General features: G+C 39.6%; 1 protein-coding gene across 1 annotated transcript in view; it reads left to right on the forward strand.

Moving 5' to 3' along the window:
• The first annotated feature begins 22,753 nt into the window (after positions 1-22,753).
• The window catches only part of LOC139468302 (calcyphosin-like protein), an 82,905-nt gene continuing 79,605 nt past the window's right edge, over positions 22,754-26,053 (forward strand). The window contains exon 1 of the mRNA XM_071250182.1: positions 22,754-23,332. Coding sequence (XP_071106283.1) covers positions 22,963-23,332 — 370 coding nt within the window. The 5' untranslated portion in view covers positions 22,754-22,962. The remainder of the gene's footprint in view (positions 23,333-26,053) is intronic.

Consider the following 26,053-nt stretch of genomic DNA (forward strand, 5'->3'; position numbering starts at 1 on the left):
TTGCAATGAAAGAGGTAGAGAAGGTATAATCCTGTTTTAATGTTGTAATTAGAGGATGGAATGTAGATTTTCTGTGTAGCTATGAAAATTTCACTAAAATCATTTTGATATTGATTGACCAGGTATCCATGGGGATATCCAGTACGCCCGGACACGTCTACTGACCCGTGAGGATCCGGGATAGAATAGGTCTTCAGCAACCAACGCTGGCCGTAAAAGGCGGCTATGCTGATCGTAAGAGGCTACAAGCGCGATCGGGTGGTCATGGTCATTGACTTGGTTGATGCATGTCATCGATCCCAGTTGCGAAGAGATCCCAGAGATCGCTGCTCTTGATGTCGATCACTGGATTGTCTGGTCCAGTCCTGATTATATACAGACCTCCGTCATATAGATGCGGCGTTAAACAACAGTCCAAAAAACAAGGACACGTCTACTCCTGTGAAATATTCCAAAGTCATGCTACACGTTTGCCACAAAATGTACATGTTTGCGCCCATTACGTCAACCCGGGTCATTATTTTAAACATGTAATGACTGACAGGTTAACATTTACTTCAATTTCTGAGACGTTTTCGTACAGGATCACGCGAATTATCAATAATTCCGAAGCGCTTTCGTGCTATTTGTTTAGTTATACAGTAAGCCTATTTTGCAATGCTAAAATTATAGTGATTATGATATGTAATGAAATGTTGAGTCGTGTGATTATTTTTGACTAAACAACTGTAATTTCCACAAGATGAGTGAGTATTATTTAAAACAATTTATATTGGTAATGCTGCATATAACGGCTATTTTCCTTTATCACAGATTTGCCAGGATAACACTGAGCTTGATTTCGGAACCCACTTACAAATACACAGTTTAGCCTTGAATGCAAAAACCGCCTCCGTGGTCTAGTGGTAGAGCGTCCGCCAGATGAGCGGAAGGTCAGGGGTTCGATCCCCGGCCGCGTCATACCAAAAGACGTTAAAACATGGTACTTCTTGTTACCCTGTCTGGCGCTCGGCATTAAGGGTCTCAAAACAAGGTCTGGTCGGCTCGGAGTCAGTGTACTGTGTCTGAGTGGAGTATTGGTGTTAGACTGCGGCATGGTATCTCAGTGATCCAGCACTATAAATCAGCATCAGTCCGGATTAGTACAAGCAGCCATATACACACATGCATGCACGTCGCTATGTAAGTGCAATAGTCTTGGACGCGACGTTAAACCCAATTTCACCTCACCCCACCAGGTATGCAAATACTCCTTTGGATTAGTTATTTATAATGTAGTAGTTGTCTGAGTGATCCACTTTGTGATCCACTTTGACAACCATGACTGTTAACTATGTGAGAGATAAAAAGGTTTATATATATCAAAGTTTCAGTTGTTTGGTAAATGTTATTGTAAATGGTTCATTACATGGAGATTATGTAAGTGGAGATTATCGGAACCGTTATAATGGACACAATACGATACAACAGGTTCCAATTTAATTACTAAAAACTACAAGAAAAACAAAGGTTTGTCATTGGCACATACAATTGATATATTTGTGGTGTATGCTATATCTATATGACCGCATGAACTTGAAGAAATCACATTAGGAAAGGGTCAAAATAACAAACGTATCGACATTTGTACATGGTCATTTTACAAGAACAGACAAATAATTAGTACTACAAACATGTCAAACCTGTGTAAAAAAAACAGATCAACAAAAAATAATTAAAATACACTTGACCCCATCTGATTGCTATGTTTAAAGCTATCGTTTTGCTTTATAACAGTTGATTTTTTCAGCCATATTTTCATTTCGCTTATACTTTAAAACAGGAAAAGGGCTGAAGATGTATTCTGTGAGAAAGAGCAACTGGGTGCTGGGGACAATTTAAGTTCTGGCTTACGCGGTGTTTTGCACAAAATGCTCATAATGTCTATTATATTCATTGCTTTTTACTGACACGTCAGTTCATAAACTAAGTATCCATTTATGAAAATCTGTGAGGCGTTAAAGACTTTATCTAGTTTTAAAGAATTACCTTAATCTACCAACAGGCAGGTTTAGTCACACAGCACAAGGAGATAGCTCCGTCAAGATGTGGATCAGTGTGTGTGTGTGTGTGTGTGTGTGTGTGTGTGTGTGTGTGTGTGTGTGTGTGTGTGAGTTGGTAACGCCGCTTTAACAGTATTCCAGTTATATCGCAGCGGTTCAGGTCAATGTGGGAGGAAAGCCCGAAGTGATACAGGTCTCAGACGTTTACCACTTGGGTGAAACCCACGAGCACGGGTATGGTCCTGACAAACCTAGAAACATAATCAGGGCCAACCGAGATTCGAACCCACAATCATAGGTCTCTGGCGTGTCCAAGAGACGCAACACTGCACAGCGAATCGCAGCACCTTAGACGACTGGGCCACCCGTGCGCACGATGAAGGCTAGAGGTTAAGGCTATTAAGGATGCCAAATGATAGTAACCCAAGAAAGTGTTATGAAATGATGGTATTGTATGACAAAACTGGAAAGCAAAACTGGGATTAGACTTAGGTTATGCTTAGCAATGTCAAAATGTTGCTTGTTCTGAACATTTTGTTAAATTGTGTACACAAAGGCCCATAGATACGTACATAAAAAAGTGGTATTGTTTGTTAGCTTTATCGTCAAAATGTTTATTTTAATGTAATATTATTGTGCACAGGATTTTTTTCCGCTGATATATGACGACTGTACATAAATCGAGTCTGGACCAGACAATCCAGTGACTGACATCTTTGAGCATCGGTTCACGCAGTGTAGATACGTTGTAACCCACCAGGTTGCTGGGGACCTACATTCTTACCCGAAATCTCCACGAGAGCTGTTAACCCTCACGCATTATATATCAATAAACATTGCTACATCATTACATGTGACCGTAAATAATGAATAGTCAATTTTAATTTCACGCAAACAAATTTTATGAAAGAGATATAAATGAATGCAGGATAAAATTCATGGAAAATAACACATGATATTTCAACACTCTTATGTCAATATACATGCATGATACTTACATTATTCAAGAAAGGACCATAACGTTTCGTTATTCTAATTCTAATCTACACTGGAGAACTTGTAGGGCAATTACCAATTTATGTCTTTGACCACGCAATGCTATTTAGAAAGTGGTCAAATGTACCACATGTTACATTTTGGATAACACTTTCTGAGTAAAGTACAGATTCTCCTACTTTTCGGGGGTTGAGTCCCGTCCGGGATTCGAACCCACACTTGCAGAGAGAGGCGCCTAAGTCAGCGATTGTCAGAGGGGCCAATATCCCACTTGATTAGTACATGTAGCATTTCGGTTGGAAATAGAACCCACACTCTCTTGTATTACAGTGGTTCAGGCACAGGAGTAGTCACGATATGACTGAAATATTGCCGATGTGACGTTAAATGTTAACTCACTCACTCACTCACTCACTCACTCAGGCACAGGAGCCCTGTTATCATATAGTTAGTAGTTACATTAGCGATAGTCCCGCGTCATGCTTAATAAGATGTATTTCTGTCTTGCAGAGGTTTACAGCGATTCGTGTGACCATCTACTTCCAAACATGATATATGTATGGCCTCGACGACGGCAACCTGTATCTGAGAGTTGCCCGTGGTTCATACACCTCTCAGGACTCGTTCCAGGTAACACATATATAGGAGACAAACACGCATTCATTAAGTAGAGTTAATTTAAATAGTTTACATCATTTCGCAAAAGTGTATATGTGCATGGGTGTGAAAGACGCAATCTGAATAATTGGAAAACGTCCACAACTTGTTTAGCGGTACTCAAAGCAGAGGAATGAGTTACATGTGACCTATGGCCTCGTGCTCTACACGCCCATTCAGCTTGTAACATCCCGTACACCCCGCTAGTGACACATGTAACATGCTTGTTTTACTACGTGTTAGCGAGTTACAGAGATGTATTTTCTGTAAATTAGATTTGTGTGACCGCCAGTGGGATCGGTATGGTAACTCACAATGTTAACAGGGTCAATTATGACGTGACAAGCAGTCATATTAAACACTGTGACGTCATGATGTCTGTACAGTCTGTTCGGTCGACTTTTATGGGTTTTACAAGACGGCAACTGGATTTAATAACGCGTAATGATAATTCTTGTTTTGTACCATGTCACATATACCATATCACCATGATGGCATTCGCCATGACGACGTGAATATCACATCCATTTTACATTGTATACATTGTCATGGGAACATATGACGTAATCTATTTATCATAACATTCCAAAATGACGTCATGTTTGTCTTGCAACTGTTTTGTTTTGGCAGTGTTGATAAACTTTTGTTTTTAAAGAACGTTTAACATTTAAAACCTTTGGCTTATGCCGTCAGTTTCAAATGACAAAGTCTCAATCATGCATACGATTTATATAATATATTATATTATATTATAATGTTTTTACATGAATTCCCTAAAGACTTGTATCCGTCAGCTAATAATTTTAATATTTATAATATTTATGATGAGATACATAAATTATATTCCGGACGTGGTCAATAGAAAAGTTCTAAACAATTACTTGCGTTGTCTTTGTTTACCGGTTTCAGTTTGAGGGCATCATTGACTCAGGATCCAAGAGTGACATTGCTTTGAATGACAATGCTGTTCACACTTGTGCTTGTCCGAGCTGGGGTAGCATCATTGGGAGAACAGACTGCATCGCCTTGTCTAAATAATGCATTGAAATTCACAATAAAATCAACATCAGGTTAACATTTATGTTTATTTTTGTATTGTGAATGGTATTATTTGCGTCAATAACTAAAGAAACATGGCTGTAGTTTTCCCTTTCGTGAGATCGTTGGTTTCATTAATACGATCTTTCCAAAATATTGTTAAGTTATTTCACTGCAATATATCAGCTGAATGGGTTTTCTTGGCATCAGTGCGAGAGCGATGGAGAAAAGGACGGTTTTGTAATAATAGATGTATCTTTCTCGCAAAATGCACTAGTAAACTTTATTGAGACTAGAATAACCGTTTCCGGTGTGGGGAAATTAGACGCTCGTAAACACGCGCTTCTTTGATGTAGACACACTTACAGTTCTCTCAAACGGAATGTGAAAAACAACAACTTTTAAAGGGAATGGAACGAATACTTGTCAATTTACCCAGCTACCAAACGGGAAACAGTATTACACTTTCTAAGTAAAGTAATGGCAAAGCCATTTTTGTAGTAGCTTGAATGATTGTTACCTGACAACCTGTCATGTTGTTTTGTGTAATTACAATTATTAATACAGTATTACAACCATGATGAACTAAGAAAACAACACTAAGAAGATTCCACTAAAGTAGCTTTTCATTCACATGCATATTTCATGTTGCCAAGGTTTAATCCACTGATTATACGCAAGGAAGCACCACGTGAATAATAAGTCACGCAGAATAATGATCGGCCATAAATCTATCACAGGATAATTGAAAAATTGCAGATCTAATGTGCTTCACAATTATGCTGATCAAATCATTCAGTTCATGTTGGTAATGCTTCATTTTGGCTCTGTCGTCTCAAAGACAGAGAATGTGCCCGCAGAGCAGAATGTCGTGATCGGTGGTTGGATCCCCAGCAGCGTCTTACCAAATTAAGGCGTTAAAATATGGTACTTGTTGTTACCCTGCCTGCGCTCGACATTAATTCTATGATATAAATCCGTATTACATAAATATATTCATCAAAGTAAAAGGAGATTGCAAGCAATAAAAAAATAATTATTGTTTTCAAAAGAAGCAAATACGACAAAAACACTGAATGTTGTATCGTTTGTCAAACACCCGTCATTGTATATGGCTACTAAACAACCTGGCCATCCAACAACTTGTTTACTTAGAGTTTGATGCAATTGCCATATAGCAATCTATTTTAGAAGAATAATTGATAGAAAATCACTATCAACACTTTATCTGTTAACTTAAAGGTTATTATGCATAATACTTTACACAGTCACTTAAGATCCTCACGATATCTCAGGCATGAACTATAACCGAGACAGAACATGAGCTCTAGACTACCCCTTGGAGCACTGTTCTCATTTTGATATGAGCCAATAAACAAGAACAGAAGAAAATATATCCTGCAAGAATTTATAAAGTGAATATTATTTTGAAACGAAACGGTTTTAAATATGCTTTGCACTCGAACTTAAGAACATGTACGTGTCAGGTGAGATGGATGAAGCATAAAATGATACAGTAATGAAAACGTAGTTTCAATGAATACCTTCCTAGCTTAAACGAAACACGTGTTGCTTAATAAGACTCGGAAAGGTATGCGGTTAAGATGGTTTAAGCTGGTTAAGCGATTACATTCTTGCATCATAGGCAAGGTAATGAGATCCTCGAAAAAGTTTAACTAATTGTCAGAACCCGATGTCCCTTGTGGAGAATCAGCATGGCTTGCCCCCCTTCGTTGATGAAGTTCTGAAGTGTTGTTCAGAGATAGTTAACTTACTCAAGCTTTCCTAATTGAGTTGAAAGTGTTGCCTTGCAAGCATTTGGGGACTTATTGCTTACCACTTGAGAATATGCTTTTGATTTCATCTTCCCAATCCTCATCCAAAAGAACATCAACAGAGAGTCAAAACGGATGTTAAATGTACCACACCAGTTGCTAAGTGGACATAACACGAGGCTTTCAGGTTTTCCAGCCGGGTATGGATTAAATGACTCTGCTGTTAAGCCGATTCTCTCTGCGAAAGACTGAATTATACATATCCAGACAGCATCTGAGGTTCGCATCACCTCCACTGCCAGAGAATATTGCTTGTTCAGAATAGGAATTGTTTTATTGAATAATAAGTACATTTGCAGGGTCAGGAGGAACGGCACTACTGTGTGGTTAAGATCAACCTCAGGATTGTTATTCTTTGGGATCGTATAAGGTGAGTGTGTTCTTTATTAAATATGCTTTGTAGTAATTCTTTCATTACGAAAGGATTCAGGAGAGAAAAATTAAATTCCAACCGGCTAAATAATCAATGTTATTTTATTATGCATTGTGCGGCTTGTGTGCAGTGTTACGTTATACGCTAGCTGTGGTAGTATCTAACAGACACAGACAATGTTGAATAATGAAGTTTCTTTATGCTTCAGTTTTCCCTCTGGTTTGATGGTTTTGCATTGTTGTGTTTTAATAAGAAGTTCACTGTGGATGTTCGTATCAACGACACGATCAGTGATCAATATCACAGAGCCTATTGTATATCTGCTAATAATGTCACATAGGCGTCCCACCATAAGAAATATGTCGACACCATAGAATAACCAGTCTCGATTATCAACCGAAACAGATTTCGTTGGGAAAAAGAGGAAAAAGAAAAAAAATACTACGGATGGTTCACTGAAAATAAGAAACGCGATTTATAGGATGAACATCTGATTTCCTCGTATATTTTTGGGGTCAATAAATGGGAGACGCTATGTAACCAATGTTGAATACACATACACAGTTCAAGGTATGCGATTCAAACAGGCTTGTGTGGCTGCGCGGTCACTCGTCATGTATGTGGAAAGTTTGCATTATCACAGTTAGGTGTTTCGTATTTCCTTCGTTTCTTAAATATCAATTAAATAATTGTTGGTGTGCAGGGAATTGTGCTACTTAACAAATTAACTTGTACAATATAAGCTCTGAAATGTTGTTATGAACCAAATACTGTTACTCAGAACATACAAGAATGTACATAGAGTATTTTAAGTGCTCTCTGGCTCCGGTATTAGCCACCTCGGTATTTGGAGATAAAGCACATCAATCACCGATGTGAAGTGAAAAGAAGTGAAGTGAAGTGAAAAAAATGAGATAAGGTGAAGTGAACTCCTTCTGAAGTTATTCAGCATTCATATTTGTATGAGGAGTGTACTTGGTTCAGAGCTGCCATGTCGCCACTGTAGACACTGGCTGTTGATTCCGAACATATTATACGCAAAGTTATCATTTCAACATTTTGTGGAGACAACATCAGTCATTTACAAGTACATGTGTGCAAATTACCATGCATTGCAGTTTCATTTTCTACATGAAAATGCTCCAGTGTTTAAGCTTACGTATTCAAACAGTGAGGACTATTTTGTTTTTTTTAAATAAATGAATAATCACACTTGAGATAAAACAAATATTTAAAAACGTGTATAGGAAATATAGTAGTTTCCTAACGGGTAAGAAGAACAAACTCATTGTATATATAAAACGTCAAAGCCAGAGAATAACCAGCCTCCATTATCCGCCGAAACAGATTCTATTGGGCGTAATAGGCAAAAGAGCGGTAAAAATCATATGAACGGATCACTGAAAACCAGCGATGACAACAGGTGTTCGCGAAAAGGGTAAGCATGCACATGGTCCTGCTGTTCCGATAGTGCCTGCCACTCACAAAATCTGCGTAGAAAAGTAAGTGTTGTTAATTTGTTGGCGGATGACACACAGCGGCACTCCTGCGATACGATGGCAGCCTGTACACGATCGAGTCTTAACCAGACAATCAACTGATAGTGTATCATACGATCCAGTGACACAATAGTGCATTTACTGATTTTGTTGAAAGTAAATACGATATGTTAATTTTCAATTACGTCTGCGGTGCACATGTGCAGATACCATGCTACATAAAACGGAAGAGAATCGTTTTTATATATTATGTTTGTTTTGCAACACAGTTGGGGGCGAGTGTAATATATTGGCCCAAACATTTCTTTTGTAGTTGACACAGCATAATTGATAAATTCTGCTAAGCTTTGGATGAAACTCGTGGACGTCAGTCGTCCATCAGCAACATCGACCGAAAAGGGTAATCGTGATATCTTGTCCTCCCTGAAGACTCGTGAAGATAGGGTAGAATAGGTCTTCAGCAACCCATGCTTGCCGTAAAAGGCGACTATGCTTGTCGTAAAAGGCGACTAACGGGATCGGGTGGTCAGGCTCGCTGACTTGGTTGATGCATGTCATTGGTCCCAATTGCGTGGATCGATGCGCATGATGTCAATCAGTGGATTGTCTGGGGCAGACTCGATTATTTACAGACCGCCGTCAGATGGCTGGAATATTGCTGACGGCGGCGTTAAACATCCAACCAACCAACAACCAGCCTGAAGATTCATACTTTCGAAACGTTTAAGCTTCATAACCGTTTGTAACATGTAACGTATTCATGCTTGTAAACAGTTCCTTAGGGGAACTGGAGATATGCAAGAATTCTGAAGAAAGTAGATAATTAACAATGTTGTTTGGTTATATTGTTTTGAATTCAGTCCGGAAGGAGTTCTTTCTGGACGGAAAAGTCTGATTTTTTCATAACCTGCATCGTTTAACCTGCTAATGATGGGATGGTTGTCCTTTGTGCTGTAACTGTGTCAGTGAGTGATTAGTTACACCTGCAATTTAACTACCATTATACGCCATGCTTATGAGAGTTTAAGTAGCCATGTATCAATCATAGGCTCAAACAGAACATGACGTTTACTGCTAGGAATCAATGGAATGTGGTAACTAGAATTTGCTTCCGCTGTGGGAAAAGAAATATTTGACAGGCATGAAAACTAGAATATGCAACAGAAAATACTAGATTACTCTTTGGTCTGTTAAACAGTTTGCCGTATGTATTATGTGTAACACTAACGTTGAAAACATGTGAATAATGTAAGCACAAATTACCCAAATGTGTTATATAATTTTACTATACAATACTATTTATAGATGTGTATTCTTGCTACATTATACAAAATGAAAAATAGAGAAATTGAAATGAATGTTTTGGCATCCAATCGACTATATTGTTTTTACATTTCTGGTGGCCCAGTCGTCTAAGGCGCCGCGATTCGCTGTGCAAAGTTGCGTCCCTTGGGCACTCCAGAAACCTATGAGTGTGTGTTCGAATCCCGGTTCGCCCCGATTATGTTTCTAGGTTTGTCAGCACCATACCCGTGCTCGTGGGTTTCACCGAAGTGGTAAACGTCTGAAACCTGCATCACTTCGGGCTTTCCTCCCACATAAAGCTGACACGCCACGATATAACTCTAAAACTGTTAAAAGCGGCGTTAAACCCAACTCATTCACTCACTCACTCATTTAACAGCTCAATACTTTAACTCACATCTACTCGCTATCAGGCTGGTACTTCGCAGCGATTTACATCTATGATTAAAGACGCGTAACGTTACTTTGTACTGAACGACCATTCGTTATCTGGACTAGAACAGTCTGTTTTAATATATAATAATTCAAATTACATAACACAAGCAACGCAACAAAACGCAACACAAAACACAAAAGTGGCATTTCATATTTGAAAATCGACTGCTTCCAGTCTACCTTTTATCATGGCCGACATTGTAATGCTGCTCGTGTAGCTAACATGTGCTGCTGACACGCGCTACAGAGAACAATTACATATATTCCAGCAGGATACTTCCCTTCAGCGAATGTGGCGGCATATGTCACGACTGGCATCCGGCAAGAATCTGCTGCTATTTCCATGGTTCTTTAATCTGTGTGCGCTGAAAATATATCGTCATGTGTATATGTACGTTTGGGTACAACAATGGCTTAACTATTTGTCATTATAGTGAGTGAGTGAGTGAGTGAGTGAGTGAGTGAGTGAGTATGGTTTTACGACGTTTTGAGCAATATAACAGCAATATATCGGATTACAGAAATGGGTTTCACATATTGTACCCACGTATTGGGGAGAGGAGGAGCTGTTATAAGATCAGCATATTTTTCATGTTTAGGAGCTCAATTATTTTTAATTTGTTTTGAAAACAACTGTATTCTTTGGACACTTAAATATATGGGGCATTGGTATAAATGGTATAGGATGGTCAGGTCACAGGTGAGCAGATTATTTATTTCCCACAATGTGAGACATTCCAGTAAATCAGTAAAACTATTTTATAAAATCACCACCCCATCGAAAATAGCATGATGGTTGCTCTCTTATTTTATGGTCAGGGAGGCAAACTGTATACATATGTATAAAGTTCAATGGTAGTGCTATTTACGCACTCCATTTATTGGACAAAGTTTTATTTGAAAAGGGTCTACATGTGTGTAATGTCATCGTAGTGGCATGCCGGTTTTCATTCAAGGCCAACCTGTGATGATTCAAAGTCACTGTTGGTAGTTGGAGTCGCATGCAGTGGGTGATTTCTTGTATTGAAATCACAACTACATGTATGGCAAATTGAGAGGCGTGAAAGTCACGGTGATACATGAGTAGTATTGTCAAGCAGTATTGATTTATTCTGTTAACTAATATTTGATTTGACATTATCATGATGTGAATGACGTGCTCTGAAACTCGAATCATCTGGAGTTAAGACCTTCGCGCAGGCATTTATATACAATGACAATGTGTTGATTGGCCGTTTCGATGTTTCATTCTATACTTGTCCCAGAGCCTCGTTGTCTGAATCATTACATTAGCCATCTGATAATGTTTCAATATTACCAAAGCGTTGACTCTCAGGATGTGTGACGTCGAACCAATATAAACTAGTTACATTTTATTGATTGTTATGCGTGTAGAAAACAAAACAGTTGCTTTAGGGATTTTCCTTTGATAGGGAAAAGAACTATCGCCGTTTGTCACGACGTCTCGGTTAATGCTGGAGGATAATATTGTCCGAATCGGCCTAAACTCGAACTCATTCAGTAATGTTAGAAAGAGACGTAAGTCGTTAATATTTATCCCTTTGATGAATTCCACAATGTATAGTTGTAACTGGAAACCAACTAGCGGATCCTGGCAACGAAGGGACCAAACTGAGTACAAAGACCACTGGGACACTGATGGTCCAAGTAGAAGTATTCATGCAAGAATATATTATACATGAGAATGTTTTGAATCGTTAGGTTATTCTACGTCTGTCGCTTTTCTTAGAAACCTCTTGGGCGTCAAATTGTTATGCCCTATCGGTTTGCATGTTTCATGGTCCATGTTCTTCTGGAAAACATGATCCTGTAAGGTAAATGCATTCATTTTATAGTATCACAAAGGAGACCACGCGTACGTGTGACCCTTTCGTCTGATGGATAGCAGTTCGATGTGCAGAGTTGCGACCCTTAGACGAGCCAGGATTCTTCGGCCTTGAGATCGAATCCCAGCTTCGACATAATTGTGAAACTCGGTCTGTCAGCACCATATCCGTGCTCGTGGGTTTGGCCAAATAGTAGTAAACGTCTAAGATTTGAAGCACGTCAAACTTTCCTCGGGGCGGTCGGGTAGCCTGGTGGTTAAAGCGTTCGCTCGTCACGCTGAAGAACAAGGTTCGAATCCCGACATGGGTACAATGTGTGAAGCCCATTTCTGGTGTCCCCCGCCGTGATATTGCTGGAATATTGCTTAAAGCGGCGTAATATCAAACTCACTCACTCACTCACTTTCCTCACATATTAAGCTGACGCGCCATGATATAAATAAAACACTGGCACACAATTCCTTAGTCCCAAAACGACAACAGCTGGATGTTTCTGATAGGTTTCGTGATAAGTAAATGCGGTTTCAATGACACAGATTCAACTGTCACAATTCATAGAGCAGGTCTTGTAGATAATATACATTGTCAATCATATGACCAGCTAAACTATGCAAACTTTCTATTCGCGGGAGGTGACAAGGACAACTGCAATATCAAGAACGTTTAAACATGTTCTCTTATATAGATCTCTTCAGGTCAGTTTAGGGGCGGTCGGGTAGCCTAGTGGTTAAAGCGTTCGCTCGCCACGCCGAAGACCCGGTTTCGATTCCCGACATGGGTGCAATTTGTGAAGCCCATTTCTGGTGTCCCCCGCCGTGATATTGCTGGAATATTGCTAAAAGCGGCGTAAAACCATACTCACTCACTCACTCAGGTCAGGTCAGTTTAGGTCACAGAAACCTGGGAGAACAAACTGTACTCATCATGTGTGTTGTGTATTTGAGAATAAAATTGAAACACAAACACACATGTATAATACGTACCTGATCTTTCCATTGTAATAAAAACCAAGATGCATTTTTTTTTACTTTTCGTTGACTTTGCAGTTACATGTATTTTATTTGACAAATCAGAAGCGTTGATAAAATATAATTCGGTACGATTAGCCGATAATATTGCATATCAAATGCGTGACGTTTCACACTTGTTTTGAGGACCTTTTGAAACCTTGGTTTGGGTATTCTAGTTGTTAAATCATCGTCAAGCGCTCGTCAGAGGACCCGGATTTGATTGACGACATGGTTACTGTGTGAATTCAATTTTATTTATTAAAATCTTTATTCACATTTCCAATAAAATACAATACGTAACATTTCAACAATTATACACTATTCAAAATCCACTCCCTTTACATCAAACTTTCAAAACATATTGAAAATATAGATAATCATAAAATATGATATCATACTACTATTCTTTGCAAGGATTGAAAAGTCTGTGGAAGGAAGACCAGAACTGGAAGAAATGGGCTTCACACATTGTGCCCATGTGGTGAATCGATCCCGGATCTTCGACGGGCGAACGCTTTAACCACTTGACATGGCCTTTCCAGTTAAGCTCCATGTAATAGGACGACTACAGTTACTCATGTGCTTATGCCAACGACACAGCCCTGTAAATAAATATGTCCATGTACTCGCCAATGTGGTCAAACCGTACACAGATGTAGACCGATACATTGCCAGGTATAGGATAGGCTAATGTCACAAGACCATAAGACGTTAAATCTTTTGTGTTCATTCCCATAAGAGAATGCAACCAAACGCATAAATATACATTGTCGCAAGATTTTGGCCTCTCGACTTTCATCAGGTACACTCTGTTGGTTTCGTACTAGATCCTTTTTCAACTCCCTTTTCAACTACTAAACTATTCATAATGCAAACGATGCTTACATCTGATGAGGAACCTGGCTAACCTCGTTTGTCTGTATATATTTGTGCGTACTAAATGTGATCTATCGAAAAGACTTCATCCCACAGTAAAGTGACGGTATCATCAAGCTTTAGACAAGGGGAACTCTATGCCTTACTTTGAGGAAGTAACACACATTAGCATTTAGATAGCAAACTGATACATTGCGTAAATAAAATGACCTGAAATAACCGTCCTTAATCTTTATTGTCCCACATCTAAGTCTCTATCAGGGACCTGTCATTCCGTTTTGAATGTGATGTGTATGACAGATACATGTACGTCAGTTGCACATTCTGAAGTGTTTAAAGGAAGACATAGTGCAGGGGGTTGATGTAACCCTTGATAAATCCAGCATTCTGTTTCGAGGCCGAACGTGTTCAGTTGTAAATGTATGTATATAAGGGCACCAAACACCGGGAGTTCCTGGCAGTGTCAATATAGTTTCAACGGATCCACTTTCCTCCGCGTGTAACGGGACTTTTACAATACGTTACCATACCATACATATTAGTGCACTGTTTCCTAGATACGAACATGGACCTTTTGGTTACGATATATATACAGTACTATATGTAGTAGGTAATGATTGAGCCTTAAGCTTGGTATAGGTGTACACAATTTACACACTGTAAAAGCTGTATTGTCATTATGTATACATGTATATAAGTAGTAAAACCTATAAATCCATAAGCAGAAGAGATATCTGCTAATATTACAGTTCTTTGTAAGATTCCGACAATAACATAAGCATTTCTTAATGAGTCCCTATCAATTTGTGATGACACCTGATATTCGCGAAAGGATGAGTGCATCTTTCCCCATCGGTGACACCCGTCACAAACACATACAAAGGTAAGTCAATTATTCACCTGAAAAAAACAAACACATGGGAACATATGGTACAAGTCAAACTAGGGAATTGCATAAGACATCAATGTTATTGGGTCAATACGTGTTTGCTTTACATACCTGTGGTACCAGTACAAACATGAAGCTCTGATGTATTACTACAATGATAGAGAGATTATTAGCCCAGTGGTTTCGTAAATAGCATATGTTACTTGGAACAGATCTTGTATCATTTTTTCTAATACACAGTAACACACGAGCAACAAGTCAAAATAGGAGTTGCATCGGACATCATTTTCTGTCACTGATGGGTCAAATCTGGAAATGACCTCTTCATGTCTACCATAAAACCTTTTGAAAACTCAGGCCTTGAATGTTGTAACCTTAATCAAACTGCTTCTGAGCCAGAGTTGTATGACGCTCTTTGAAATCTTGGTAGCAAGAACGTGCTCTCTGAAATGTTGACACCCGGTCTGGAGCTGCAGGAATATTGCTTGACATTATTTATAAACCTATCATGGTGTTGTAACCATCTCCCAGACGACCTTTCTTTTGTAGTAAGACCACTCCGCAGGTTTTACAATTGCTCCTCAGGTTTTACAATTGCTCCCCAGGTTTTACAATTGCAATTGTAAAACCTGGGGAGCAATTGTAAAACCTGACAAAGGGTCACCAAAACGGAAACAAAAGTCATTCTCATCCTTTTCTGCAGAATTTTCATCAATTAACTTACTTTGAGTAAGGAAAATATCGCCATCGTCAGACATCCTCCCTTGTGAACAGTCAACGATACAATGCCATGTGGTACGACGCACGCGGTTCTTTCTGCACGTACAACCCTCTTTTGCACGTGCAGTCCGCTCAGCGGCCCGCGATAACAACTGTTTTAAAGCGTGTCTCGTTATACCGCGCTTATTTGCGCCCCGCATACCGCGTAAATATAAGCTCCAAAAATGACATAGATTAATGGATGGCGGTTTATATGTAGGACAAACCATTCCACCTCAGGAATAGTATGATTGTATAACCGCGTAGGCACAGAAAAGCCGAGGACGCGTGCCTTCCCGGTTATACAATCATACCATTCCTTCGGTGTCAAGGTTTCTCCATTACATAAAAGGAAAGGTGACTATTGGAAAGTTGAAGTCATCACTCTTGTCATACACTATTGTTGAGAGTGATTTGTCACTCTGAATCTTTTTGCATAGATCTATATAAAACAGATGAAGCAGCCTCACTGGTCTCCTTTATTAATAGTTCAGGTGGATAAATCAGTGGAAGGGAATTTGCTGTTCGATGGTTATTGAACTATATCAGATCATCGATATATGCTTAAGTTGAACTTCTTGACAAAATTACCTTGTTTTGACTTTGCCAATCCGAGCAGAAATTCTGATTTATATGCACAAAGAAACAGATCAGCAAGAAGGGGAGCGCAATTGGTGTCTCGGCTGAATGTCTTACCCACGAATCTTATCATAGATGTTGTCAATGATGAAGTCCAGCATTTCATATATTGTTGTCTCAGTAATCTTCAGATGACATCTGCTTTCATTTTTGACAAATTGACCTAAAGCTCTGAAGATAGATATGTAACTATATCTATGGTCACAACGACAAAAACGATACGGACTATGGTTCAGTTCATTGTGTGTCATCGTATACCCAGACAGAGTAGGACGTTGCTCATAATATCAACCACTGTTTTTTTGGACCTATCTTTCCTAGGTAATAGTGCCCACTAACCTGTTCCAAAGTCTCGTTTTCACCCTTGTCATTTAAAACCGATGTTTCTATGCAAAAACGGATACTCTCGGCATTTGACAAAAGCTGCATCCGTTGAATTAAGCGGAGAACAGTCTTTCCAAATTTTCAATCAACTCGTCCAAGTACTAATCGCTTTTAATATTTGATTGCAAACTTCATTGTATATGAACTCGAACGAGCGTGAACATGAACGCAGTGACTGAGCTGCAGTGCTATTTTTAGAAGATTCATGCTGAGCGTTTCATTTCACAGCAATGTGTAGTGTTATTTGATAATGAGCCTCTATTACTGGAAGATTATGTTTGTTTGTTGTTTAACACCGCACTCAGCAATATTCCAGCTATATGACGGCGGACTGTAAATAATCGAGTCTGGACCAGACAATCCAGTGATTGAGATCATGAGCATTGACCTGCGCAATTGGGATACGATGACATGCATCAATCAAGACAGCGAGCCTGATCACTCGATTCTGTTAGCTTAATCGATTTCTACGGAAAGCATGTTTAGCTATTTTAACCTGGATCTTCACGGGTCGATAAGTTTCTTTGCAATGGTAATCTATCATTTTGTTTGTCTGTCAGGGATAAAATCTGGAATCGATTCGTTATCTGATCGACCAGATCGTCTGCTGTGGTAGTCGTACTTGTGAAACCATTCGCAATAAGAACAGCGATCTGATTAGATATCGCGTTTCGTCACTCTTGCTCTACATGGGGTGGCGCCGCGATCGAGCCAAGAAAACTTGGCTTGAAATCGCAAGGGTGAAAACTAGACTTTTGGGCCAGTGGACACTTGGGAAGATGGGTTGGCCCAGACTCGAGTACTTTCAGGCCACGGTGATAGAGTTGTAAGATTCATGTAGCGTAAAACGAAAAGCAAACAAAGATCCATCAAACCAACATGTTTCTACTGGCACTAAGGATCCTGCCACATTGCGTGTTCGACATAACTAAAAAGAAAGAATCGTTATTCATACTGTGATACCAGTATTTACATGAAGAGACCATGAAAATGCATATCTATCGATGTCAACCATGTCAACATCAATTTTACGCTGGTTCTTTTTTGCTGACAATGTTATTTCATCACCGTGGAAACAATGTCTCTACTCAGTATGAACATGAGAGAATTTCTATGATAATAGCGGTGACGATAGATTAAACAATGGAAACACATAACCATTACATATTTACCATGCGGGGTTCAAAAACCAGAGCGGGAATGTTTTTCTGTGACATGTTCCAACAGGTATACAACCATTCACACAACGTTATCCTGATGCAGATATGTTAAGAGACTGCCGGGCTAAAAAGTATACACCCATGTTTGATGGTGGCTAAAAATAAAACAAACATGTAAAGTTAATCGATGCATTTGGATACAGGTATAATAGTTTTAGAAGTTTGCAGTGTTTCAGTGACTGTTTTCAGCCTAGTAACGTTTTGAAAACGTTTGTAATATTGTGATCAATCAGTTTTCAAGTGTATACTTTCTTTTGCCAGACAGTTTATGTTGAGTTTCAGTTATGCTTGAAACCATTCATCTTTGTAAAGGAACAGTGTCATTCTAGAGGAAATGCTACAGCTTTTTATTCAAGTACTGATGAGTTATTTTTCAGTTCTTTGCACGCAGATGTTAGCATCGGTTTCTACGCTGTTTCTCCCGAAAACTGTAAACATTATACAGTGAAGGGTTTTAGAAGGAATCTATCTTTCAATCCTTTGGCTATCTGAACCAAGGAGTTTTCAGGTTATATGAAAAATAACCATTACTCCATACTCGTCGATAAACGATTAAACTCCATTACAAGCCTCGACGTTTTTTCAACTTTTATCCACTCGTGTTGATATTTTTGCAATCAAACGACACTTGGTGTGTGATTATCTGTACATTGCTAAATACCGTGTACATTTATGGGTTCGGCGAAATCCGTATTTATGTTTGATTACTTCATACAGTCATATCATTGTAGTTAATTTTGGATTGGTACAATTAGCGTCTAATCTAAAGAAATCATTGCCATGTTATACTATTATTTTATACTTCAAATAAATAGTTGTCAAATTTCCCCTTCTACCTGATTGTCCCAGTTGTCAAGGAAGGTAGTGACATGGTTTAACTCAAACCATGTAATTATACAGTCATCACATTTGAAAAAGATCTCTCGACAAGACGATATAGCTTCTCCCAGGTTTAAACTATATCTTAGTTTTTTCTCGATATAAGTATGCCATTTGACAGGTGTTGTAAGGCAGTGTATGTTATTGTTTGACAGTGATTGTGGCTGTGTTACATTGTTTCTGTTGAGATTCGGTAGGCGCTGATTGCATTGTGTTTGGACAGTCATCTTGAAGTTACAACACTTAGATGCTAGTGTTGTGTAAACTTCCGGTCCGGAATACCCCGGACGGTGATATTAAGTTACCGACATTTCTGTAATGTTCCATGTGGTGAGGGCACGGTATAGACATTTCCAGTAGCTTGTTAGGCTGTATATATAGTGGGACATCTCACACATTTCATCTCTCATGCACTTTTATCACATGGGAACAAGCTTTCACGTGAGGATCGCTCATCATCTCTGATTCCCTGCCTCGCCCATCTCGGAAGCTTGGCCACTATCGCTGTTGGGTGAATATTTATTTTATCACTGACTTATGCTATCACCGATGTATGTTTTGTATTTGATACTTAACACAGCCATCATATTATGTATTGCCACTGAATATTGTACTACCACTCTGCTGTGTGCTGCCATTGTAATTACTGTGCAGTAATTTGTATTGATGTGTAAACCTAGTGAATTTTTGTAAAACATGTGTTGATTGTATACCATTTGTTGGTTTCACATTAAGTTTTACAGATTTGATTTAGGAATCGACACGTAACAGGAAAGGGCAAATATCCTCCATATAACCGCTCTCAGATTGACATTAGATAAAAATACATTTAGTTATGTATGTAGCCAAATAACATTTCTTATTCTTCTTCTTCTTCTTCAGAAAAGCTATAACGACCCTCGCTTTTACTTAATAGCTTCCCTAATATGGGTATTCAATGTTCATTACTAAAAACTTAATTCCCTTTCATGGTAATTAAACAATTAACCTCGGTGACGTTATCTAGTTTCTCTTCATGACATAATTTCCCCCAAACAAACCTCACCAAACCTAATTACATGTGGAATAATGCTCAAAATAGAGGCTTCTGTAGAATACATAATGTAGATGAACTTGTGTATACCGATATGCATAGCTCACAGCTGTCGTTAAAAGGTGAAGACATGAAAGATATAAACAGTGGACACCAATATTGTTCTGTCACAGAGAACTGACACAAATCTAAATGTGAGTGGCGCTGAGGTCGTACTGTCTGACACGATACTCGACAAGTTGTCATTGTGGCAGGTTTAAACCAATTGTGCAGTTCGACATCACCTGCGTCTACCAGTTCCCTGATGTCCCATTACAAAAATATTCTGAAATTCAGGATGTTGCAATGTTGCACGCTGAAATAATGTGCGGCATCGCATCGTATTGCACTTATATAGCGACGTGTATGCACGTGTGTGTGTGTGTGTGTGTGTGTGTGTGTGTGTGTGTGTGTGTGTGTGTGTGTGTGTGTGATTTGGTGTTACGCCGCTTTAACAGTATTCCAGTTATATCGCGGCGGTTCAGGTCAATGTGATACAAAGTGAGCCCGAAGTGATACAGGTCTCAGACGTTTACCACTTGGGTGAAACCCACGAGCACGGGTATGGTCCTGACAAACCTAGAAACATAATCAGGGCGAACCGAGATTCGAACCTACAATCATAGGTCTCTGGCGTGTCCAAGAGACGCAACACTGCACAGCGAATCGCAACGCCTTCGACGACTGTGCCACCCACGATGAAGGCTAGAGGTTAAGGCTATAAAGGATGCCAAATGATAGTAACCCAAGGATGTGTTATGAAATGATGGTATTGTATGACGAAAATGGAAAGCAAAACTGGGTTTCGTCAGTTAAGTGTGTGTAGCTGCTTGTACTCCTCCGTACTGATGCCGATTTATAGTGCTAGCTCACTGAGATACCACGCCGCAGTTTAACATGGCTACTACACTCAGACACAGTATACTGACTCCGTGCCGACCAGTCCTTGCCGGGAATCGAACCCAGGACATTCCGCGGTCAGACACGCCACAAGGCTGGGTAATATGTTTTCCTGTGAAACAGTCGGCGATACTCTCCCACCAAGCCCGATCATTGTCTCAGATTGTATTCACAAACTTTCGAGCACAGAACTATCACGTAACGTTGTTATACCATTGGCAGTAGGAACTCAATCACAAGATAAATGATTTATTTAACAAAAAAGTTTTTCTGGGTGAATATACATACCAGAGTATTCATTCGTGAGTTTGTTTAAATGAAAGTGATAAAACAATTTCCATTGTACGATTCTGACGATATCATACATGTTATCATGTGTGTATGAGCATACGTACAAAGGCAAGTCAAAACCAATTTAAGAACAGTAATCTGTTACACTTCATAACATGACACACCCCACTTTTGATGCTCCGGGGCGGTGGAGTCGTCTCGTGGTCACCTGGCTGGGTTCGATTCCACACATTGATATTGTGTATGAAAACCCCTTTCTTGTTGTTTAACGACTGACCAATATTCCATCTATATGACGGGGGTCTGTAAGTAATCGACAATCCAGTGATTGACTTCATGAGTATACATTTATTTGGATACGATGACATGCATCAACCAACCGATCCCGTCGCCTCTTATGACAAGCATAGTCGCCACTTAAGACTGGGTTGCTGAAGACCGATGCTGACCTGGATCTTCACGGGTTAGACAGTTAGCGGTCAATGTTTCATAACTGGCGCATGACGAAAATAGAATTGCACAGATTTGGAAGAAATGCTTTTGAATCGATACAGTTACAAGTTTCAGCTTAAGGCTCGATATTGTTACACGTTTAAAAAAAAAGTTGAAAAAAAATAATCCTGGAATGCTTGTAGTCATTTTCCCCCAGGCACTGATAGGTTGATATTAGCGAAGCACAAACAATACTGTTTGCATTGTCAGAAGAACGTATGAGACCGATGAAAATCGATCGAGAACGTTGCAAAACCTATACACAAGATCGCTTTCACAATGGTAAACAAGTCACAAGCATTTGTGAATAACAACAATGGCATAAAGTCGTCCACTGACATGTGTTTGTCGATGTTGTCGCATTCTTCTTTGTTCGTATGCACTGGCGAGGTGATAACATGTAAAATGAAACGATCCGCCCATGCTTGGTTTGATATGCAAAGCTGAAGTGTAGTTAATGTAAATGGCATCCAATTAACAAATAAACTAGGTCAATACATTTCAACCAAAACTGGGATAGGCAGACATTGAATGATAGAGTACAAGTATAAGAATTGTATAATTAACAGCTTCGATCAACGATCAGTTTACAGTTAATAACATGTGTCAAAGACTTGCAAGATTTTACCTCTCAAAGCTGAAAACTGTCCAATGTTTTGAACACTGAAAATAATAATAAGAAGCAAGTTCCGCAAAACATGAACCGTCTGAACGTGTAAATATATTCGCAGTTTAAAAATAAATCTGGAAATGAGCTGAACAAAAGTCAATATTCCGCCTCCAATACTACCACCACACTTTCCATCGGATTATGGACGGTACCGCGCTTTCTGCAAACTCAAGTTTGTTAGTCGGAAGTACGTGGTGTTAGTTCCGTGTTGGGCCTGTGAAAGCAATCAACAGCTAAAGGTAACACAGCTTTGTGCAAATACTTGTGTCACTGTTTATCAAAACACTTGTCTACGAAGAAACCGATCTTTCTGCAGGGAAATGCCAACTTGCCAACGAGGCTGTGCATCATTCATTGTTTGGTTCCAAACTCCTCCGTTATATTGCAGAAGTGGTCGGCATACCTGAAGCAGTAAAAGTATTTTTAGCAGCACATTTTAGCTAACAACAACGATTCTCGCACCACTGACGAACATCATATAAACAGTCCAGTTTCCATTTACATGACAAGATAGAAATCAGTGTATTGATGAATATACGGAAGCTGCATGCTCAAAGACGTACTGATAATATTTTGGAACGCTAGACCGCACCAATAGAACTAATAGCTATAAGCCTAGTCAAAGAGACAGGGCACGCATGCAACATTTATTCGAGAGGCAGCACTGCCAGTGACACTATTATATGTACTGTCGTTGACAAACTACTGACTCGCTTATCCACAAATTACGATATTCCAGATCTGGTTTTGAGTGACAGCCACGTGAGACCAAACGGGAAGGCAGCGAGGCTGTTGGCATTTGGAGGTAGAACTGTCGCTGAATCACCACCAGCTCTGAGAAGCACGACAATAGCATGGCCGAGACAAGCACTGTTGCAGAGGATCTCCTGGAAGTAATCAGGAAGGAATGCCTTGGGGTGAACTGTGGTGGGATCAAGAGGCTGGGAGCAGTGTTTCGACACCTGGATCTGGATTATTCCAAGAGGATTACATTTGAAGAATTACGTGATGGACTGCACAAGTTCGGAATTCACATGTCTCAAGAGTACCTAAGGATCCTGTTCAATGCCTTCGACAAAGACAGTAGTGGTGGCATCGACTTTTGTGAGTTCATGAATGAACTTCGACCTCCTCTGTCTCCCTCGAGGTTAGAGGTCACTGACGAAGCGTTTCACAGTTTAGATGTGAATGGCAATGGATATATAGAGATTGAGGATCTTAAAGGTATGTATTGATTTCTTACTGCATCGAGGCCTCGCTTTAGCAGAGACTATACGGTTAATTGATGTAAATGTATCGATTGGAATTCACAACATCGTAGATTCTGCTGCTATTGCACGAAATTGCCCAGTCAACGCATGAACGAGTCGTTTCCCCTGTCCTATACAATATGCACTGTGTGAACTTGATTTATACAAACGACATGCATCAACACAGAATGCGTTTAAATGGCGAAATATCAACACACACACTTGACAACTTGTACTTCAAGAGAAATATAATTATCTTTTGTGGTTCATTGCATACCTGAGCATTACAGAATACAAATGAATTGTAATCGTGTGGTTGATGCTGTGTAAAGATCATTTAAGGACATGACAGTCAAGAATGAAATCACCGTTGAAATTTAGAACTGCAATGATCAATCGATTTTTTCAAACGAGTGTGTATCCTAGCTGCAGTAATACAGCCCAAGGATTAACGGTAACCAGAGTTAGTCACAACATTGATGGCAGTGTTAAATTCTAATAAGGATTTACGTTTATAAAATCAATAGAGTCATGGTCACTGTGGCAGGAGATTCCGATATGGGGAAATGAAACAAGAATCTAATTTCGAGCCACTGCTTGCACGAATTGATAACCACAAACGCCCCTCCAGTTAATTACTGAATTGTATTCATGCTTTGGCAATCCTATACACAGGAAATTGTAAAGTGGTGCGTGTTTTTCGCAAAATGTGATAATATTGATCGCTGGTCTTGGTGTATTCAAGTTTTTCACTTCAATTAAAAAGAAATAACCTAGTTGTTAAAACTCCATTATAGAGTATTAACCGTTTTAATCTCATATAAAAAGATTAAATGAAACGTTGTGTATAATATTTAATATACAGTGTATTACCATCATGCTATAGTTGTATAGCCTGTATTCTGAAGCTCATCTGCCAAATGCATGTCGGATCTATACTTTTATTCTTACACACACACTGTTGCTATAAGACAGTGGCATTCCGTGCATTCACTGCTCCAAAAGAAGGAATGTGTTTGTACCGACGTCACCACTCCTTAGTCAGAGACAAGATTATATATAACAAATAACAGATTTCGAAAGCAAGGAAATAGAACGTTGCACCTGTGACGTCTTTTGGCGTCTTTAAACCAAAGGTCACGATGTGCATTTAAGTAGGGCCTGAATTTCCGTAGCCGATATATTTGCATTTAGCCTCCTCAGAGAAATATGAACTCTTCACAAAGATTGTGCTCCTTACGTGTTCGCATTGCTTCAATGCAACCGGCCTAATTTCTTTCTTTGCCTACATTCTTCTTCCAGAGTGTGAAGCCAGCAGGTGCTTATAGATCAAGCTTTTGGAACACACAAAATGAAATCGATATTGTCTTGCAAATGGCAAAGGGAACTTTCTTCTACGATGTCTCGCTAGGAGGCTTTATGTCAGTATTGACACTTCAAACACATGACGCTACGGGTAGCGCTTTTGAATGTTCATGTGTTCCCAGAAACATAATTTAACCATTTTTGGTTCACAGATGCACGGTGTAAAATGCTCATCGTCGCATGCACTGCTGATTGATTGTTTGTTGTCAAACGCCGTAGTCAGCAATATTCTAGCTATATGACGACGGTCTGTAAATCCAGTGATTGACATCATGAGCATCGATCCACGCAATTTGGATACGATGACATGCATCAGCCAAGTCAGCGAGCCTGACCACCCGATCCCGTTAGTCGTCTCTTAAGACAAGTATAGTCGCCTTTTGCGGCAAGCATGGGTTGCTGAAGACCTATTCTACCCCAGATCTTCACGAGTCCGCATGCACTGCCGGGGTAGAATAGGTCTTCAGCAACCCATGCTTGCCGTAAAAGGTGACGACTATCCTTGTAAAAGGCGACTAACGGGATCGGGTGGTCAGGCTGACTTGGTTGATTCATGTCATCGTATCCCAATTGTGTGGATTGATGCTCATGATGTCAATATCTGGTCCAGACTCGATTATTTACAGACCGCCGTTATATGTAGCTCGAATATTGCTAAGTGCGGCGTTAAAAAACAAAGCAAGCAAGCAAGCATGCACTGCAGTAGGGTAGGGTTCATTTTCCTCACACTCCGACACCAGAAGGGAAAATTAATACTGAGTACTCCGAAACACAGATATATTATTGTAGGGGCACGGGTGGTCAAGTGGGCCACGATGCAGCAACTTGTGGAGCAGAGTATCCCCCCTCGGCATTGCTTAGACTGGATCCGAGTTCAACCTGATCAAAACTGGTTTGTTCATCATACCAAGACTCATATGTTTCTTTAAATGGTGAACTTAAGTATCAGTCTCAAGACTTGGGCATTGTAGCATCAACGAAGGATATGTTTTGGTATATTGTGTTGATTTTCAAAATGTACAAGGGCAGGTTCTCTTGTGGTTAGAATGTTTGTCGTAAGAGGCGACTTACAGGATAGGGTGGTCAGGCTCCCTGAATTGGGTGATGCGTGTCATCGTATCCCAGTGGCGAAGATCGATGCTCATGATGCCAATCACTCGAATGTCTGGACTAGATTATTTACTGACCGCCGTCATGTAGCTGGAACAGACAACAACAACAACAACAACAACAACAACAACAACAACATCCTAGTCCGCGACACAGAATATAACCGATTTACTAGCCGGGCCGTGAATCTGTTCGCTGTATGTCAACCTAAATAAACATT

The sequence above is a fragment of the Haliotis cracherodii genome, unplaced genomic scaffold (assembly GCF_022045235.1).
Source record: "Haliotis cracherodii isolate W230 unplaced genomic scaffold, xgHalCrac1.p SCAF_2, whole genome shotgun sequence".
NCBI classification, from domain to species: Eukaryota; Metazoa; Mollusca; class Gastropoda; order Lepetellida; family Haliotidae; genus Haliotis; species Haliotis cracherodii.